Below are 19,764 nucleotides of genomic sequence, written 5' to 3'. Positions count from 1 at the left end.
GCAAGTTGGTTCCTCCATGAATGTCCAGATTCCTTTCAAGCTGCTGCTTAGCACTGGAGCTCAGAAGGAGCAAGTTCCAGTAAGTTGTTTGTAGGCCAATTAAGAGGAAAGCCTGGGACTCCCACTGCCTCCACTCACTCGGTCACAATCCCCATTGGTTTTTATGACCTGATGTTGTGGGGACTTTTCTTCCCAGCACTGGAACCTTGCACTGGGGGGCCTGATGTGGGGCTGGGACTCCTCACTTCTCCAGGAAACCTCCATTGCCAAGATATCCCTCCTGGTTTTAAGCCCCAGGACCGGGTGTGGGACTGTGGCCATGTCTCTGTGATTCATCCCAGATTCTACCCTGCGTCTCTGCCCCTCCAACCAGTCTTGATGCTTCTTCAGTTCCTTAGTTTTAGTATTTTTGTTTAACTAGTTTTCAGGAGGTTCTGAATGATGATTGTTGTATATTTTAGTTGTAATTTTGATGTGGCTGTGGGAGGCAGTGGGTATCACTGTTATCGACATTGCCATCTTGTTGTCTCTCCTGTATATTGATTTTTGTATCTGGCAACTTTACTGTTTTTGTTTATTGTTTCTCACAGTTTTTTTTTTTTAATGGAGTCTTTAGGGTTTTTTATGTACAGAATCATGTCACCACCCAAAAGTCACAGTTTTACTTTCTTCTCTATTTGGATGCCTTTTACATCTTTCTCTTGCATTATTGCTTTGGTTAGGACTTCCAAAACTATGTTGAATAAGTGTGGTGAGAGTGGAAATCCTTGTCCTGTTTCTGATCTTACAGGAAAGGCTTTCAGCTTTTCACCATTGAGTATGATATTAGCTAAGGATTTATCATATTTGGCCTTTATTGTGTTAAGATATTTTACTTCTAATACTATTTTATTGAGTGTTTTTTTTTATCATAAATGGATGTTTTATCTTATCAACTGCTTTTTCTGCATCTACTCATAAGATCATATGATTCTTATCAATTCTTTTGTTAATGTGGTTTATTACAATGTTTGATTTATGTATGTTGAACCATCTTTGTGCCCCTGGAATAAACCCCACTTGATCGTGATGTATTATTTTTGTACTGCTGTATTCAATTTGCAAGCATTTTGTTTAGGATTTTTGCATCTGTATACATCAGAGTTATTGGTCTGTAGTTTTCTTTTATTCTGTTATCTTCACCAGGTTTTGGTCTCAGGGTTATATTGAGCTCATAAAATGTGTTGGGAAGTATTGCCTTTTATTCAAATTTTTTGATGAGTTTGAAAAGGATAGGTTTTAAATCTTATTTGAACATTTGGTAAAATTCACTGGTGAAGCCATGTGCTCCTGGGATTTTATTTTTTGGTAGTTTTTTGATGATTGTTTTGATTTCCTTGCTGCTGATTGGTCTATTTAGATTTTCCTGTTCTTCATGATTTAGTCTCAGAAGGTTATATATTCCTGGGAACTTATCCATTTCTTCTAGGTTGTTGAATTTGGTGGCATATAGTCTTTCATAATATTCTAGTATGATCCTTTGTATATCTGTGATATCTGTGGTGATGTCTCCCTTCTCATTTCTGATTTCCTTTATATGAATCTTTCCTCTTTTTTCCTTAGTGAGTCTAGCCAGAGGTTTGTCAATATATTAATTGTTTTGAAGAACAAGCTCTTTTTTAAATTAACTTTTATATAGTCTTTTTGTTCTCTATTTTATTCCATTCTGCTCTCATTATTATGATTTCCTTTCATCTGCTGAATTTGGGTTGCTTTTCTTTTTTTCTAGTTCTTTATGATGTGATGTTACATTGTTTACTTGGGATTTCTCTTGTTTCTTGAGGTACACCTGTAATGATATAAACTTCCCTCCTATTACAGTTTTTGCTGCATCCCAGAAATTTTGATATGTTGTATTTTCATTTGCCTCTACATATCTTTTGATGTCATCTTTTATTTCTTCTTTGACCCAGTCATACTTTTAGTAATATGTTGTTTATTCTTCATGTATTTGTGGGTTCCTTTACTTCATTTTTGCATTTGATTTCTAATTTCAAGGTATTGTGGTCAGAGAATATGCTTGGTATAATTTCAATCTTCTTGAATTTGTTGATGCTAGTTCTGTGACCCAGCATATGGTCTATCCTTGAGAAGGTTCCATGTGCCCTGGAGAGAAGAGTATAATCTGATGTTCTGGGATGAAAGGCTCTGTAAATGTCAATTCTGTCCATTTGATCTAGCGTTTCATTCAAGGTCCATATTTCTTTATTGATTTTCTGATTGGTTGATCTTTCCAGAGCTTTCAATGGAGTATTGATGTCCCCAACTGTGATTGTGTTTTGATCTGTTTCTCTCTTTAGTTCTGTGAGTAGTTGCTGTATATATTTCAGTGCTCCCTGGTTGGGTGCATATATATTAAGAATTGTAATGTTTTCTTGATGTAGTGCTCCTTTTATTATTATAAACTACCCCTCTTTCTCATTATCTTTGTTGTCTTGAAATCTATTTTGTCAGATATAAACATGGCTACACCTGCTTTTTGGTAGATGTTATTTGCGTGGAGAATCATTTTCCACCCTTTTACTTTGAATCTACCTTTGTCTTTGTAGCTTAGATGTGTCTCTTGTAGGCAGCATATGGTTGTGGGTTTTTTTTTTTTTTTTTTTTAATCCACTGTACTACTCTGTGCCTCTTTATTGGTGGATTCAGACAATTTACATTTAGGGTAATTATTGATGCATGAGGATTTCCTATAGCCATTTTATCTTTTGTTTTCTGGTAGCTCTGTGCCTCCATTGGCTCTTTTCCTTTGTACGTCTCTCTGTTGCTTTTGTTTGGTGGTGTTTCACACTTCTTTCCTCTGTGTCCTCTTTTTTTAAGCTACATGTCCTGGTTTTGGGATTTTTGTGTGTGATTATCATTAGGTATATAAAAAATAAAGTAGCGTATATGCAATAGTTTTTCTTCTTTCAAGTGCATCTGATGTTCATTCTCCTTTGCCAGTTCAGATCTTTACCCACTATCCCTTTATGTTGTCACAAATTATCCCTGTTTATGCTGTAAGTACTTTGGTGATCTTACTTGTAGTGTTCTGACCTTATGTTTTTTTGTTTCAGGTAGAATAGCTCCCTTGAGTAATTCTTGCAAAGGAGGTTTTCTGGTGATAAAATCTCTCAGCTTCTGTATGTCTGGGAATGTCTTTATTTCTCCTTCATATTTAAAGGATAATTTTGCTGGACATATAATTTGTGGCTGGTAATTTTTCTCTTTCAGGCTTTTGAATATTTGGTTCCACTCTCTTCTGGCATGTAGAGTTTCCACTGAGAAGTCAAATAAAACTCTGATGAGTTTTCCTATGTAGGTCACTTCTTTCTTTTCCTTCAGTGCTTTGAGAATTTTTTCTTTGTCATTAATTTTTGACAGTTTTAATACAATATGCATTGGACAGGGCCTCTTTGGATTGAGGTAATTGGGTGTTCTCTTTGGTTCTTTGATTTGAGGATCTAGTTCTTTCCAGAGGTTTAGAAAGTTCTCATCCACTATTTATTTGTTTGAATAGACTGTTTCCTTCTCCTTCTCTTCTTCCTCCAGAATGCCTATTATTCTAATATTGCTATGTTTGATGGAGTCAGATAGTTCTCATAAAGTTCTTTCATTTTTCTTTATGCTCAGGTCTCTCTCTTTTTCCCTCTACCTCATTTCTAGATTCCTATCTGTGATATTACTAATCTCTTTAGTACAGTTTCAATCTCTTTGGTGAAATACTTGTTTTGTCCATTGATTTGTTTTCTGAATGCACTGAATTGCCTCTCTGTACCTTCTCACATCTAGTCGATTATTTTCAGAACTGCAATCTTGAAATCTTTGTCATTTATATCATATATTTCCATGTGTTCCAGCTTGCTTTCTGGGGATTTTTCATTTTCTCCTGATCATTCTCATTACTGTGGTTATTCATGGTATTTACTAGTCTCCTTTGTCTAGGCATAAGTATCCCTTCTATAGCAGTGTTCTCTGACCAGGTCTTTCAACTATTTTCTAAAGGACAGTGTTAAATCATAAGATTTTTTACCTCTGTGATCTCCCAGACTTTACCTCCACGTGCTTCTGTTATACATGACAGCAGTGCTCCTTGGGGGTGGGGTTTGTTTAGCCCTCAGAATAATGGTGACCTCGACATCTGTGGGGTCTCACCCAAAGCACCAAACCCACGGATCCATCACAGAGGGAAACAGCAGTTCCAGCGCAATAGTTCTTGGTTTACAGATAAAATGATCCTTAACCCACCACCAAGGTTAATGGGAGGAGAGTTTTTGGAGTCCAAGTGGTGGCTGGGCTCTGTGGTCCATTTCTTTGTCAGAAACATCCCCACCAACAGTGGACAGCCACGCAGCAGAACCCTGAAGCTCTGTCAGGCAACTGCTGGTTCAGTCACTCTTTGCTCCGTTTATTCTGCCTCCCACAGCTCCCTATTTCTGCCAGCCAAAGAAGGCGCCTGATACTGCCAGCTTTCTCCCCTTTCCTGGCCGAGCCATGCCATGAGTTTCTGACCGCAGGGTTGCATGCGATTGCCGACCATGCTTTCCTCCTTTTTTGTCTCCCAGCTTATTCCCAGTTGCCCACCTTTACATCTTTTAGTGCTCATGTCTTTCAGGCATGCCTGTATATTGAGCAGGGAATTCTTCATTTAATTATAGTTGATTATTTTGTTAAAATTTCAAGGGGAGCATCCAAAGGTATCTCTCACACCGCCCTTGCTCTGATGTCACTCTCCTGATCTTTTTTATTACTATCTGGTCTCTATTTTATTTACTTCCACTATAATCCTTATTGTTTCCTTTTTTCTGCTAACGCTGGGCCTAATTTTTTCTTCTCTTTCTAGTTCCTTGATATGTAAAGTTTGGTTGTTCATGATATTTCTAACTTTTTAATATGTGCACTTGTTGCAATAAATTCCTTCTCAGGACTGTAGCATCACCCTACAGATTTTGTATTTTTGTATTTTTATTCATTCATTTTAAGATATTCTTTGATTTCTCTTTTGATTTTTTTTTCTTTGACCCATTGGTTGTTCAGAAGCTTGTTGTTTACTATGCCTGTATTTGTAGATTTTCCAGCTTTTCTCATGTTTTTGAGGTCTAGTTTCATACCATTGTGGTTGAAAAAGAGACTTGGTATGATTTCAACCTTCTTTAACTTGCTAAGACTTGTTTTGTGTTATTATATGTTCTACCTTAAAGAATGTTTTGTGTACATTTGAGAAGAATGTGTATTTAGCTTTTATAGAAAAAAAAGAGTTCTATTTGTCTGTTAGTTCCATTTGGTTTAATGTGTGGTTCAAGTAAATCATTTCCTTGTTGATTTTCAGTATGGACACGCTATCCATTGTTTAAAGTTGAGTTTTGAAATCCCCTACTATTATTCTATAATTGCATTGTTAGTTCTACCTTCATATCTGTTAGTATTTGCTTGCTAGAGATAGGTGCTCTGATATTGAGTGTGTATATACTTATGATTAGCATACCTTCTTGATGGATTGAGGCTTTTAACATTATATAATGACCCTCTTTGTCTACTGTTACCCTTTTTGGCTTATAGTCTTGTGTCTTATATAGTTAAAGCTACTCCCACTTTCATTTGGTTTCCATATGTATGAGCTATGTTTTCCTATCCCTTCATTTTGAGTCTAGTGCAACCATAAAGCTGAAGTGAGTCTCTTGTATATGGCATATAGTTGAGTCTTGGTTTTTATTCAACCAACCACTCTGCTTTTCGGTGGGTAAATTCAATTGATTTTCACCTAGAGCAATTATTAATCTGTAAGGATTTCCTAATGCGAGCCATTTTATTAATTATCATCTACTTATTTGTATTTTTATTATTTCTATTTCCTATGCTTTTGCCTACTTTGTAAATTGGTTATTTTGTGGGGGTATGCTCTTTCCCCTTTCATTTGCCTTTTGTGGATCTAATCTAGATTTTTGCTTTGTTTGCCACAGGCTTACAAAATCATCTTATAGGTAATACAGACCATTTTAGACCCCTGGCAGTTTATCTTCAGTTGCCTACAAAGGCTACACCCTTCACTCTTCACTTCCATATTATTGTTGTCATCATTTACTGTCTTTATGTTGTGTATTTGTTAAAAATTTATAGTAATTATAGCTATTTTTTACTCTTTTTCTGTAACCTTTATAGTATAGCTGAGTGATTAACACACCATCCTATTGTAGAATTGCAGTTCTAAATCTGACTATATTTTTTATATTCGCCAATGTGTTGTGTACTTTTGTATGTTTTCTTGTCACTGAATAGCATGTTTTTATTTAGCTTGACATACTCCTTTCAGTATTTCTTCCAAGTGATTGTATACTCGCTCAGTTCTTTTATGTCTGGGACAGTCTTTATTTCTCCGACCATATCTGAAGAAAACATTGCCAGATAAAGTGTTCTTTGCTGGTAATATTTATCTTTCAACAAATTGAGTATGTTAGCCCACTCTCTCCTGACCTGTAGAGTTTCTACTGAGAAATCCGCTCATAGTCTAACAGGGGTTCCTCTGTGGTTTATATTCTTTTTTTGCCCTTGGCTGCCTTTAAGATTTTCTCTTTATCATTGTTTTTGACACTTTCATCATAATGTATGTTCAAAAGGTCTTTTTGCATTGTCACTATAGGGTGACCTATAATCTTAATGGACTTTTATCTCAGTCTTTCACCAGGTTTAAGAAGTTCTCAGCTGTTATTTCTTTAAATAAATCTCTGCTCCCTTCTTCCTCTCTTCTTCTTCTGGAACCCAAATTATACTAATATTTACCTCTGTGATGGAATCCTATAGTTCATGTAGTTTTTCTTTAGTCTCTTTTCATATTAGTTCTTTCTTCTCTTATAACTTATTTCAGAATTCCGACACACCTTGTAATTTATTCTTTCATGAGTCTGGTCTGCCTTGCTACAGATGCTTTCTATTCCATTCTTTTTCAAAAGTTTGTTTTGTTCTTTTTTATAATTTTATTCTCTTTTGTAAAAAAATCCTCTCTTCAGTTATTTTATTTATTTTATTGAATTATATTTCTTAATTCTTTTTTGGTTCCTTAAGTTTCTTCCACAGAGCTATTTTGTATTCTTCAGTAGTTAGATTGCAATACTTCATGTCTTTGTGATAAAGAATTGTATTTTCTTTTTGTGATGGCATATGTCCTTGATTTTCATATACCTCCAAGTTATGCATTGCTGCTTTTTTAATTAAGTAACAGACATCTCCTTAACTCTTTGCCCACTGCCTTCAGATGGAATGTTGTGTTCTATGTGTGATATTATTATCTGAGTTTATCCTCTGTCTTTGTGAAGGCCTACCTGCTCCACTCTTTTGGCTCCCTCTTGTGAACAATTTTTTTTTTAAAAACATATCTTTATTGATTTCAGAGAGAGAAAAGGAGAGGGAGAGAGAGAGATAGAAACATCAATGATGAGAGTCATTGACCGACTGCCTAGCCTGCAACCCGGGCATGTGCCCTGACCCGGAATCGAACCCTGATCTCTTGGATCCTAGGTCGATGCTCAACCGCTGAGCCACGCTTGGCCGGGCTGTGAACAAATTTTTAAGCTTTTGTCTTCTCTGGTTTTTAGAGGTTACCAGACTGGGTTTTGGAAAATTTCTTCCTGGTTTTCAATTTCTCCTTTGCCATGCAAGTGCCTGTTTTCAATCAGGGCATGCTCCCTGCCAGTGGAGCTTCCTCTTGCAAATGCACATTGGAATGCACACAAGGAGCCAGGAACAGAATGAAGGAGGTATGGGTTTTTCACTTGGTGTTTTGGGGGTACTTGTGGACCTAATAATGAGATTCCCATGTGTGGTACTCCCAGAGGCTTGTGGGTGGACATCCTGCTGAGGACAGTCCCTTTAATTATATTTGAAATTCTTGTCTGTTTCTCCCAATATCCTCCCTCCCCCAAGTCAGAGCTCCCACCTTAGTATTCTGGGTGCTGACTGAGAGAAATGGGTTTCACCAGTCACATACCACCCAGCTAAGGCAGCCAGACACTCACTCAGCACTTTCCTTTTCCCTCACAGGAGGGGTCACCGCTGCTAGACAAGTTAGCCCTGTGCAGTCTTTCTTTGGGGCAGGAGGAGTGGCAGCAAACTTTCCCACAGTAACCACATTTTTTTTCTCCAGTGGGGTACTGGAGTCATCCCTCAGGAAGGCTGCACTTCTGCAAGTTCTCTCTCATGTGTGAGTGCCTACCTGGCAAGTGCTTGCCCAATTTTTTCCTGACTGAGCACTTTCACTGGCTCCAGTGGATCCACAACCTGTACAGAGATTTGTCTGTCTACTACTGGTTGCACTGGTGGGTGAGACTCTGTCCAGTCCATTAAAGTAAGGTGCTAGGTCCCAAAGCACTTACCAAGGCACTTTTGTTAGCGTGTGGATGTGTAATTTGTTGATTATAAAAGAGATAAAAAGGGGAAAACATCTTAAACCACCATGTTGCTTGCTTCCTTTTTTCCAACATTCTATTAAAGAAATTTAAATAAAAAAATCTTATATTTGTGCAGCTTGATTATGATGTGCCTTGAAGCTTTCTTCGTGTTTCTTGTGTGTGGGATTCACTAAGTTTTTTGGATCAAGGGTTTATTGATTTCATCACAGTTAGAGTAGGTCAGGCTATTTTTTTTCTTTAGATGTATTTTGTCCTCAAACTTCTCTCTTTTGCTTTAAGTGATTCCAAATTCACAGAAGGCCACTTGAATTCGTCCCACGACACACTGATGGTCTATTCTTTTGAAAATTCTCCTATTTCTGTGTTTTTTATTTGAGACTTTCTATTCCTATATCTTCAAATTCTTGAATATTTCCTTATGCAACATCTAACCTGCCATTAAGTACAAGTGTATTTTTTCATCTCACATATAAATGTTATCTTGAAAAGTTCTATTTGGTTCATTTTTATAACTTTAATGTGTTTACATACTTTACAACATATGTAATACAGTTGTTATGACTCTTTTAATGTATTGGCCTGAACATATTAAGATCAGTGACATGTGGTTTTGATCAACTGACATTTCTTTTTATTGTGGGTCTTGTTTCTCTGTCCAAAAACTTTAGATTGGGTGACAGATATTGTGAATTTTATCATGTTTGGGTTCTGAAAATTAATGAATTAATATATTTGTTTTCCTACCATTCTCTTGATCTTCACTATTAGATGTAGGTAAGTTACTTGGATACAGTCTGATGCTTTAAGATCTGGCATTGAACATTTTTAGGTAATATTGGAGCAGTGTCTTGAGTATGGCTAATTCATAACCATTACCAAAACAAAAATCTGAGTATTTTCAACCAAAAAACAATAGTTGACTTGGTAGTCTTTCACCAAAGGGATCTATTTGGGAAAAAGAATGGAGTGCAATCTAGCACATGCAGCTATGGTGAACCACATGCACGCATAAGGGCCAAGAAGGAGCACAAAGTCCCTTTAACAGAGGGAAAGAAATTTAAGTAGAAAAGGTGTTACAACCATAGAACTCTGCTGAAACCATAAAGTTCTTCCTGTAGGGCTTTTGGGATCCACAGATGGTATGATAGCTTCTTCCACAGGCCTTCCAAGTTCCTGTCTAGGTTAAAGTCTCTGTCAAATGACATGTTTTAAAGAAATAGAACAAAAGTATTATCAGATTTGTATAGAACCACAAAAGATCCTGAATAGCCAATCATGAGAACAAAAAAACAAAGCTGAAGGTATCACACTCCCTAACTTCAAATTATACTACAAAGCAACAGTAATCAAAACTGCATGGTATTGGCAGAAATATAGCCACAAAGACCAATGGAACAGAACTGAGAACCCAGAAATAAACCCCCATGTACACAGGCAACTATTTTTGACAATGGAACCAAAAATATACAATGGAGAAAAGAAAACTTCTTCAAAAAATCGTGGTAGGTAAATTGGAAAGCCACATGCAAAAGGATGAAACGAGTCTTCAGTTTGTTCCCATATACAAAAGTTAACTTAAAGTGGATCAAATACCTAACTATAAGATCCGAAAGAACAAACCACATATAAGAAAGCATAGGTATATACTTATGAACCTTGGACTTGAATATTTTCTGAATTTGACCCCAAAGGCAAGAGAAGTAAAGGCAAAAACAAATGCATAGGACTATATCGAACTAAAAAGTTTCTGCACAGCAAACAACAACAGCAACAAGACAAAAAGGCTGCCAACAAAGTGGGAGAAGGTATTTGCAAACAACAGCTCTGACAAGGGGTTAATATCCAAAATATATAAAGAATTCATACAAATCAACACCAACCAAACAATCCAATAAAAAAAGGGGGGAAAGGACCTGAACAGACACTTCTCCCAAGAAGACATACAAATGGCCAACAGACATACAAAAGGATGCTAAACTTCACTAGCTGTTAGAGAAATGCAAATTAAAACTACCACGAGGGAGATCCAACATGGCTCTGCAGATTAGGTGGAACCTGGAGGGCTTGCTACCAACACCTGATGGAAATCAGTTGAAGGGAAGCTGATCTGAAATATTTGAACAGGGAAGGCAGAGGAAAGAAAGGAGATGTGAAGAGGGTGAGCCAACTCATGCAGGTGCATGGCTGGGAAGCCTGAGAGATATTGTGGCAGTGAGTCCCCTGGGATCTCAACCCCATGCAGGGCCCCCTAATTCAGAAAAACAAAAGGGAAGGGGAACTCACGCAGCACTGGGTGGTGGGAAGCGGTGAAGATTCAGTCCACCTTGGAAGCTCAAATAGCAACATCCCAGGCAAAGAGCCATCTCTTTGTTGCAGCACCAGGGATAATCGCTCTGATCTGGAACTTGGGAGGGACCAACAGCAAAGCTCCACACTGCAGAGCTGGGCTTCAGAGGGGGCTGATCAGTACACCCAGCAGTGACTCTGAGAAGGCCTCCAACCCCTGGTAGAACACTAGGCAGGGAGCCAGAGGAAGCCTGGTCTGTGCACAGAGGGCGCCTTTCCCCCCAAATGCGAATCTGCTAGGTCTGCCCCATTTTGTTGTGGTCCAAACCAAAGGAAAACAACAGGGCTAGAAATCTGTGCAGGCACTGCTTAGTCTGACGGTGTGGGGGACACTGACATTTGGAACTTGAGAGCCTGAGTGGAGGCTCTGCCTAAGGGAGGCTGGCTGTATGGAAATGTTGAAGTGCCAAGAGGAGCTATCTTTGCCTTTGTTTTTGTTTTGATCCCCTCCTACTTTGAGTGGCGAGTGCCAGGGAGCGTGGTGGACCTGAGGTGTTGCAACAGTGTCTCCTGGGTGGGTTTCTATCTGAGAGATAGAGGGGCCTGTGCTGGGCCCTTCAGCAGCATTACAGGGAAGCAGACCCAAACTTCTCATGAGTTCAGCCAGTGCATCCTTGGGAAAAAGAGGAAGTGCCTGCCCCACTCCAACAGATTACAAGCACTACTGACTACAGGAATCTGTTTAAACCACCTGGACCAGGTCCTGGATAAGCCCCAAGAGTGAAGAACTTGCCTTTTGACCCAGTGATCCCACTTCTGAGTGTATATCCTAAGAATTCCAAAACACCAATTAAAAAGAATATATGCACCCCTATGTTTAAAGCAGCACAATTTACAATAGCCAAGATCTGGAAAGAGTCCAAATGCCCATTAGTTAATGAATGGATTTAAAAAGTATACTATGCAGCTGTGAAAAAGAAGGAACCCTTATACTGAGACAGCACTGATGAACATGGAGATTATTATGCTAAGCGAAATAAGCCAGACAGAGAAAGACAAATATCACATGATCTCACTTATGGGTGGAATCTAAAGAACAAATAAACTAACAAACAAAATATGACCAGAGGCATTGTTAAATGGAACAGAATGACAGGTCTCAGAGGGGAAGAGAAAGGGGACTCTGGAAGAGATTAAACAAAGAATATGTATACATATATGCATAGCCCATGGACACAGACAATAATGCAGTAAAGGCCTAGGAGAGTGGTGGGGGTAGGTCAGAGGGAGGAAAAGGTGGGGGAGAGGGGAGAGCAGATATCTGTAATAGAGTCAACAATGAAAAAAAAACTACGAGATAACATCTCACACCTGTTAGAGTGGTTATTATCAGCAACACAAGTAATAAGTGTTGGAGAGGTTGTGGAGAAATCGGAACCTTCATTCACTGCTGGTAGGAATATAAGCTGGTACAGCCACTATGGAAAACAGTATGGCAGTTCCTCAAAAATTTAAGAATAGAGTTACCATATGACACAGCAGCCCCTCTTCTGGGTAGATCTACCCCCCAAATTTTAAAACATTTATTTACAAGGATATATGCACCCCTATGTTCATTGCAGCATTATTCACAGTTACCAAGACGTGGAGGTAACCAAGGCTTCCTTTGATAGAGGATTGGGAAAAGGAGATATGGCGCATGTATAATATGGAACACCACTCAGACATAAAAAAGATGAAATACTGCCATTTGTGACATGGTGGATCTTGAGAATATCGTGCTAAGCCAATATGTCTGTCAGAAAAACTTGAGAACCACATGATTTCACTCACATGTGGGATATAAAACTGACAGTAACAAATGAACAAACAAGAAAATCAAACAAACAAAAACTCATGGACACAGACAGCAGGATGGTGGTGACCAGAAGGTTAGGGGGTGGGGTCGTAAAGGGTAAAGGGGGCCAAATACATGATGACGGATGACTTGGCTTTGAGTGGAGGGAACACAATGCAATATATAGATCATGTATCATAGAAATGTACCCTTGAAACTCCTATGCTCTTATATTTAATTTAACAATAAATAGTAATTTTTACAGTACTGTACCAAATGTACTGTTAAAAGGTAGTATCCTTGCTGTGTGTGAGCATCAGGCACAGTTCTGCCTTATCCTGGGGATGTTCTTGTCCCAGTTTCAGGAGGTTTCTGCACATGCATGTGCTCATCACTATTCAGGTGAATATTCAGGGGCACCATCTGCTCACCTCTTGAGTTGTATGAGTTCTTTATAAATTTTGGGTATTAACCCTCATCAGATATATCATTGGGAATATAAATGAAGATTTCTTATAGAAAATTTACACACATTGCATGTTGCATTTTTTTCTGTTAACATAAAAGTACTTACTAAGAGGCACAAATGTTGGTACATGTACCTGAACTCAATATTTAAGAATAACAATCTATTTTATCATGTTTTCCAAAAACAATAAGTGGCCATTTAAAAGTTAGGAAGTATTTCACACCCCTAAGAAATATTGAATCATAAGTTTCTATAGAAAGCAAGTTGTGCTTCTAATGAAGCCATAATTGAGTCTGTGAAACAGAAGTAATAGAGAAATTCAGATGCACTGGATGGAACATGAACAAATTACCTAAAAACTGGTAGAGAGTTCTGGCATCCACGAGAAGGAGGAAAGATGGGGGACTTAGAAGTGGAAAGCAAGAGGGAAAACAATGTTGCTTTATCTCTAAGAATGAGAATAACGTTTGTCAAATAAAAGTTGATGGTTTTGTTGAAGCTCATCTTACAGGAAAAAAAGAAAACTAAAGCCCATTATAAATGATAGTCCTTATATATTATGGATAGAAATCTATACTATTTCTGAATTAAAATTATTTTATTCCAAACTATGGATTTTCTTTTCATTGTCTTTCAAACATAGCAGTTTTTAATTTTAATGAGGTTTAATATATTTTTCTTTTGTGGATTGTGCTTTGTTCTTATATCTAAGAAATCAGTACTTAATCAAAGGTCACTAAAATTGTCTACTATGTTTTTTTTTATACCTTTCACAGGTTGAGGTTCAATATATATGTGTATAAATGTAATTAAATTTGTGTACAGTTCAAGGTGTAGATCAAAGTTTTATTTTTATATGAATATCCATGTTTATCTATCTACTGTCTTGCTACCTTTGTTGATAGTCAGTTGTTTATATGTGTGTAGGCCTATTTCTGGACTCTATTAAGTTTATCTATTTATTTTATTTTTACATCATTACCACACTGTGTTCATTACTGTAATTTTAGAAAAAATCTTGAATTGCAATAATAGTACTCTCTCAATTTTGTTCTTTGTTCTTTTTGTTTTGGTAATTGAAAGTCTTGAATTTCCATGTGAGTTTTAGAGTTCTCATGTCAATTTCAACAAAAAAAAGTATGCTGAGATTTCAATGGTTGAATTTATAGATCAATTTGCAGAGATGTGATATTCTAACACATTGAGTATTTTAATCCACAAACATCCATTAATTTAGGTATCATCATCAATGTATTTAGGTCCTCTTTAATTACTTGCAGGTAGTTTTCATGCTGAGGTGGTTTCCTCATATGCATGTGCCATTTTATACTTACCAGAGGAATCAGGATGGACCCTCTGCAGATCTTTTGAGCCCTCTCCTTGTGCATCTGTCTCCACTATCAATGCTTTGGTCCACTAGGCTCCCAATTCTGCCCCCTCAGAAATCTTGAACCAATTTTAAAGCCATTTCAACCAAACAATGTTTTTAATAAAAAATTTTAAAGCATATGTTCTGGAGTTGTGGCATGTTTAAATTAGAATCACAGAACATCCTTTTAAAAATAAAATAGTTCAAACTGTGATTTTAGAAAATAAATTAAAAGTGTGAAAAATTTTAAGTTTTGTTTATGTGAGCAGTTTGCCCAAATTCATTGGAAAGATCAATTACGTGTGTAAAAGAATCCAAGACTGACAAGCAGCTGTGAAATGTGTCATCAATGAGTTTTCTCAAGTTGCTTAAGTTTAAACAAAGTGTTAAGGAGGAAAAATTGAAATAAATCTGGGAAATATAAAAAATCAATACATATTCAAACTAAACATGAGAGTAGAAAGGTTTGATGGGCTGTGTTGCCAAACAAAGGTAGTAGATCTGTTAATGCAGTCTGTCAATACAATATTCACAAAGGAGCTTTCAAGGTTTATAGGAGAGTGATCTCTCTTCTCAGGCCAGGGGAAAAGAGGCCTTGGGTAAGCATGCAACATCCCCTTGACAAGGTATGGGTGAGCAGTGTTTGCTCAAGGGAAATCCTAATACCATTCAGTGTAAATGGCAACCCTTGGAAAAAATGTTTGATGGTATCTGTTAAATTTTGGTAAAATAAAGAGCCAGAAAAGAGATTGGCAAAAAAGGTTAATTCAGAAAATAATATCTGAATTGAATGGAAAGGAGAATATGAAAGAGAAATGGAATGTTTACATTTGGGCTACAATTCTGCATTAAAGAGACAGTGAGGTAGAAAGTTAAGAAGTAGATAATGAAGGGAAATAAAAGTAGAATGAAATGTACCAGTGGGATAAGTCTTTATCAGAATTCTAGTTGGAATATTGATGCAGAATGGTCAGTTTTCCTCCTCACACTTAGCATAGCCTTGAGTCTGGGTAGGACAAGCTGTCCCATAAAAGACCCTGCAAGATCCCTTTCCTAGTTCAGTTCTCTATGGTTAAACCAAATTAATTAGCATTCATTGGTTGTTATTTTGTGACTGCACCTGACCTTTTAAGGAAGAAAATTCCTGGAGATCCAATCATATCATATAACTTGAGTGAAATTTTCTGAGCACAGAAAGTAGATATTTCAGTAAGTTCCCCACAGCAACTAGTGTAATGTTGAGAAAGTAGCTAATGTTCAAACACATGTTTCTGCTCCTTGAACAAAGACACAAGACTCAATCCTACCCAGAAGGCAGCAGAAAAATACAAGTGGGCTCTTGCAGTATGGAAGGAGATTAAGAATGAAAACTGAGTCTAACTGCATGTCTATATTTGCTTTTGTTTTTCAGAAAATTGTCCAAAGAATGATGAAAATATTAAAATTTTGCCTGTAGTCCTCCTTGGAATAGTTTTTTTAATTATCTTTTACTGCTGTGGAACTAATGACAATAAAAAAGGTAAGATGTAAGAAATGGAAGATAATAAATTATGCTAAAGTCAAAAAAATGAGTGAGACAATGAGAACGAGATGTTACCTGTTTAAGAAAAACAATAAAGTTCAAAATAATAACACAATGTTTTTCTTCTATTGCATATTTCAAGTGAATGTATTATAAATCTATAAATTACCATATTATGATGGTAAAGTTGACACTATTAAAAAAACAGAAATGAGGAAGATGTGAGAATTTGATGCAAATTTTTACTTAAAGTCAAATTTTCACCTGGCCCCCAATGGTCTCAGCCTGTTCATGGTCTCTAAAATCCTTCCCCATTGAATAACTGACTTCTCATCTGAAGTTAGAAGGAATATCACTTAAATTCCCAAAGATTTTGATGTCTGTCTTGCTACCAGAATCATTCCCTTAGTATCTGTGACGAACCAAGCTGCGCTGTTGAGGAAAACACCATGGCAAGGATCCCATGGCAGCCTCAGGCCAAGAGCCAGCAGGGAATTGAGGCCCTCAACCAAATAGCCATTCTGTTGGAATTCTGCCCATAGCCTTACAAATGGGCTTGGAAACAGGTTCTTCCCTAACCAGGTCATAGTGGTGAACTCCTTGATTGAAGCCTCTTGAAAATCCTTGAGGTACAGCATCCAATAAAGCCATACCATGTTCCTGATCTACAGAAACCATTAGATAATAAATGTGTGTCCTTTTAAGGCACGCAGTTTGTGGTCATTTTTTATTTAGAAATATAAATAATACACATTTATTAATAATTTTCCTTGGAAAATAGGAATAACCTTGGAATAGATCCAGCAAAATGAGACATAAGTATTCCTATTTAAAATTCATATACAGTGAAATAGGTAATTTTTATAAAATGAAAATATTTGTTTGTGAAGTGGATACCTTGTTTAATTACCTACTCTTTTAAAATATATTTTTATCGGTCCTCATCAGTTTTTAAAATTTGCGGTTGATTCTCAAAATAATGGCTATTACTCATTCTCCAACAAATTAAATAGATAACTTATGTATTTTCTTAATTTTATTTTTAATTGCCTTGTGCATTTAACATTATTTTGTTTAGTGGTTAGAAAATCATATACCTTCCAAAGTGTTCCCCACTATATTTCAAGTACCCACCTGGCACCACACATAGTTATTCCAATATTCTTGACCATGTTCCTTATGCTTTGCATCCCAGGGACTATTTTGGAACTACCAATTTGTACATGTCAATTCCATCACCTTTGTCACCTAACCCCCAAGTCCCCTCCCCTCTGACATACATCAGACTGTCCTCTGCATCTCTAAGTCTTTTTGTGTTTTCTTTGTTCATATTGTTCTTTAGATTCCACATATAAGTGAAGTCATAGGCTATTTGTCTTTTTCTGACTGACTTTTTTCACTTAGCATAACACCCTCTAAATCCATCCATGCTGTTGCAAATGGTAAGATTTTATTCTTTTCATGGCTGAGTACTATTCCATTGTATATATGTACCACCGTTGTAGATACACTCATCTTTAAGGGGCACTTAGTCTTTGTCCAAATCTTGGCTGTTGTAAATAGTGCTGCAATGAACATAGGGGAGCACGTATTCTTTCAAATAATTGTGTTGGGTTTCCTCAGATATATACCCTGCAGTGTAGTCTCTGGATTTTAAGGTAGTCCCTTTTTGACTTTTGAGGACTTTCCATTCAGTTTTCCATAGCTCCTGCATCATTCTGCATACGAGGAGCAATTCACAGAGGTTCTCTTTTTTCCACATCCTCGCCAATACTTGTTTGCTGATTTATTGATGGTAGCCATTCCCCCAGTTGTGAATGATATCTCATTATGATTTTAATTTGCATTTCTCTGATGATTAGTGATGTTGAGCATCTTTTCATATATGTATTGTCCATGTGTATGTCATCTTTGGAGAAATGTCAATTTAGACCGTCTACCCAATTTTAAATTGGGCCTTTTGGGATTTTGGGTGTTGACTTATAAGTTCCTTATAAATTTTGAACATTAACACCTTAAGGATGTATCATTGGCAAATAATTTTTGCCATTCAGTAAGTTGTCTGTTCAGTTTGTTGATGGTTTCTGTTGTGGTGCAAAAAGTTCTTAGTTTGATGTTGTCCCATTTGTGTATTATTGCTTTTTTACTACATGACCCAGGAATCCCAAGTCTGGGTATTTATCCGAAAAAGAAAAACACCATATTCATTGTGTTTTTAAATTCACTGTGTGCATTATTTATAAAAATAACAAACATAAGGAAGCAACCTAACTGTGCTTAAGTAGAGAATTTGATAAAGAAGGTGTGTTATATATGTAAAGGGAAGTATTACTCAGCCATAAAAAGAATGAAATCTTGCCATTTGCTATACCACAGATGGACCTAGGGTGTACTATACTGAGTCAAACAAGCCAGACAGAGAAAAACAAATAGCATATGATTTCACTTCTAGATGGAATCTAAAAACAAAATATGCAAAGAACCAAAAGAGAAACAAACTCTTGTAGAGAAGAAACTGATGATTCCAGACAGGAGGGGGTTAGGGGCTGGGTGAAAATGTGAAGAGATTCGGAATTATAATTTGGGAGTTACAAAGTAGTCATGGCTTAAATATCCAGCATGGAGAATATAGTCAATAATATTGTGATAACCATGCATTGGGTCAGGTGGGTGCTAGACTTAAAAGAGAGATCACCATGTAAGTTAAACAGATGTCTAATCACTGTGCTGTGCACCTGAAACTAACAGAATATTGTATGTCAACTCTATTTGCAATATTTTAATTTAATAAATATGTAAATAGATGAAGCCAATGGCCATGAAATAAAGCTGACCAACTGAATATTGGGAACATAATTAATGTCAAAAAGATTTTACAAATTAGCAATCAAACTAATTCTGAAAATGTTATATTTCACTAAATTAGCTCCATAGTCCTGCTTTTTATTTACTGTAGGAAAGGTCAGCACATAATGAGCTTTGTGCAGGAGGGGTGGCAAGGTGAAGGTGTGTGTTGATGTGTATGTGTGTGAATTTGTGTGTGTTTATCTGAAGCCTGGTAAAGTCAATATTAAATATGAATTTATTAGTAAATTTGAAATTTCTTTGTTTCTTTCCCAAGAAATTGACCTATACTTTTTTTTTTTTCTTCCAGAGGAACTTCAGACAAGATTAGGTAAAATATACGGCATCCCTTTACTTTTAATCTCTTGTAAAACAGCTGGCTAATTTCTCTCTTTGCTATTTCCTGACTTTTATCTCTATGCCTTCCATTGGCCTATCCTCCTGATGTCTGTCCTTCCCTCCCTAATTTTGGGACTGGTCTTCTCCTCTTTGGATTCTTGCCAATTTTTGTTTCCCTTCCCATTCCTGTTTCTTTCATTTTATACAATGATTTCCCTGTAAACTTTGGCTCCATCCATCTTGTAGAAAAGAGCTTGTTTCATTAAGATGTTAGAAGATGTTAGTGAGATGAATGGTGTTAAACTTTTAGACACATGGTTTGAATAAGACATCTATGTAATATATATATATGTGTGTGTGTGTGTGTATGATGAATATTTCTGAGAAGGTCCCAACTTAGGACCTCTCACAGGTATTCCATGTTTTGGGCACCATTACTATAGAGTTGATGCTTCTCTAAATCCTGAGGAGACAACAGAAGACTCCAAAGCTGCAGTGACTTTTCTCTGTGCATTGTCTCTTCTAAGCCTGTGCTATAATTAATTTCTCATGTCATGCCATTGGTCAATTCTGAACAAGGGCATCACACATCCACTGACCTTGAATATTTAATCCCTGTATGCATGACCATATTTACAAGTTGAAATAATATTTTTGTTGTTAAATTGATAGTATCAA

General features: G+C 36.8%; 1 protein-coding gene across 1 annotated transcript in view; it reads left to right on the top strand.

The window, feature by feature from the left end:
• LOC107544123 (butyrophilin subfamily 1 member A1-like) overlaps positions 1 to 19,764 on the top strand; it is a 139,121-nt gene that overhangs the window by 53,349 nt on the left and 66,008 nt on the right. The window contains exons 5-6 of the mRNA XM_087817324.1: positions 15,793 to 15,900; positions 19,058 to 19,078. Of these exons, the coding sequence (XP_087673450.1) occupies positions 15,793 to 15,900; positions 19,058 to 19,078 (129 nt within the window). The remainder of the gene's footprint in view (positions 1 to 15,792; positions 15,901 to 19,057; positions 19,079 to 19,764) is intronic.

Source organism: Miniopterus natalensis, chromosome 5 (genome assembly GCF_054644295.1).
Source record: "Miniopterus natalensis isolate mMinNat1 chromosome 5, mMinNat1.hap1, whole genome shotgun sequence".
NCBI lineage: Eukaryota > Metazoa > Chordata > Mammalia > Chiroptera > Miniopteridae > Miniopterus > Miniopterus natalensis.
This window is presented reverse-complemented; position numbering and strand designations above follow the sequence as displayed.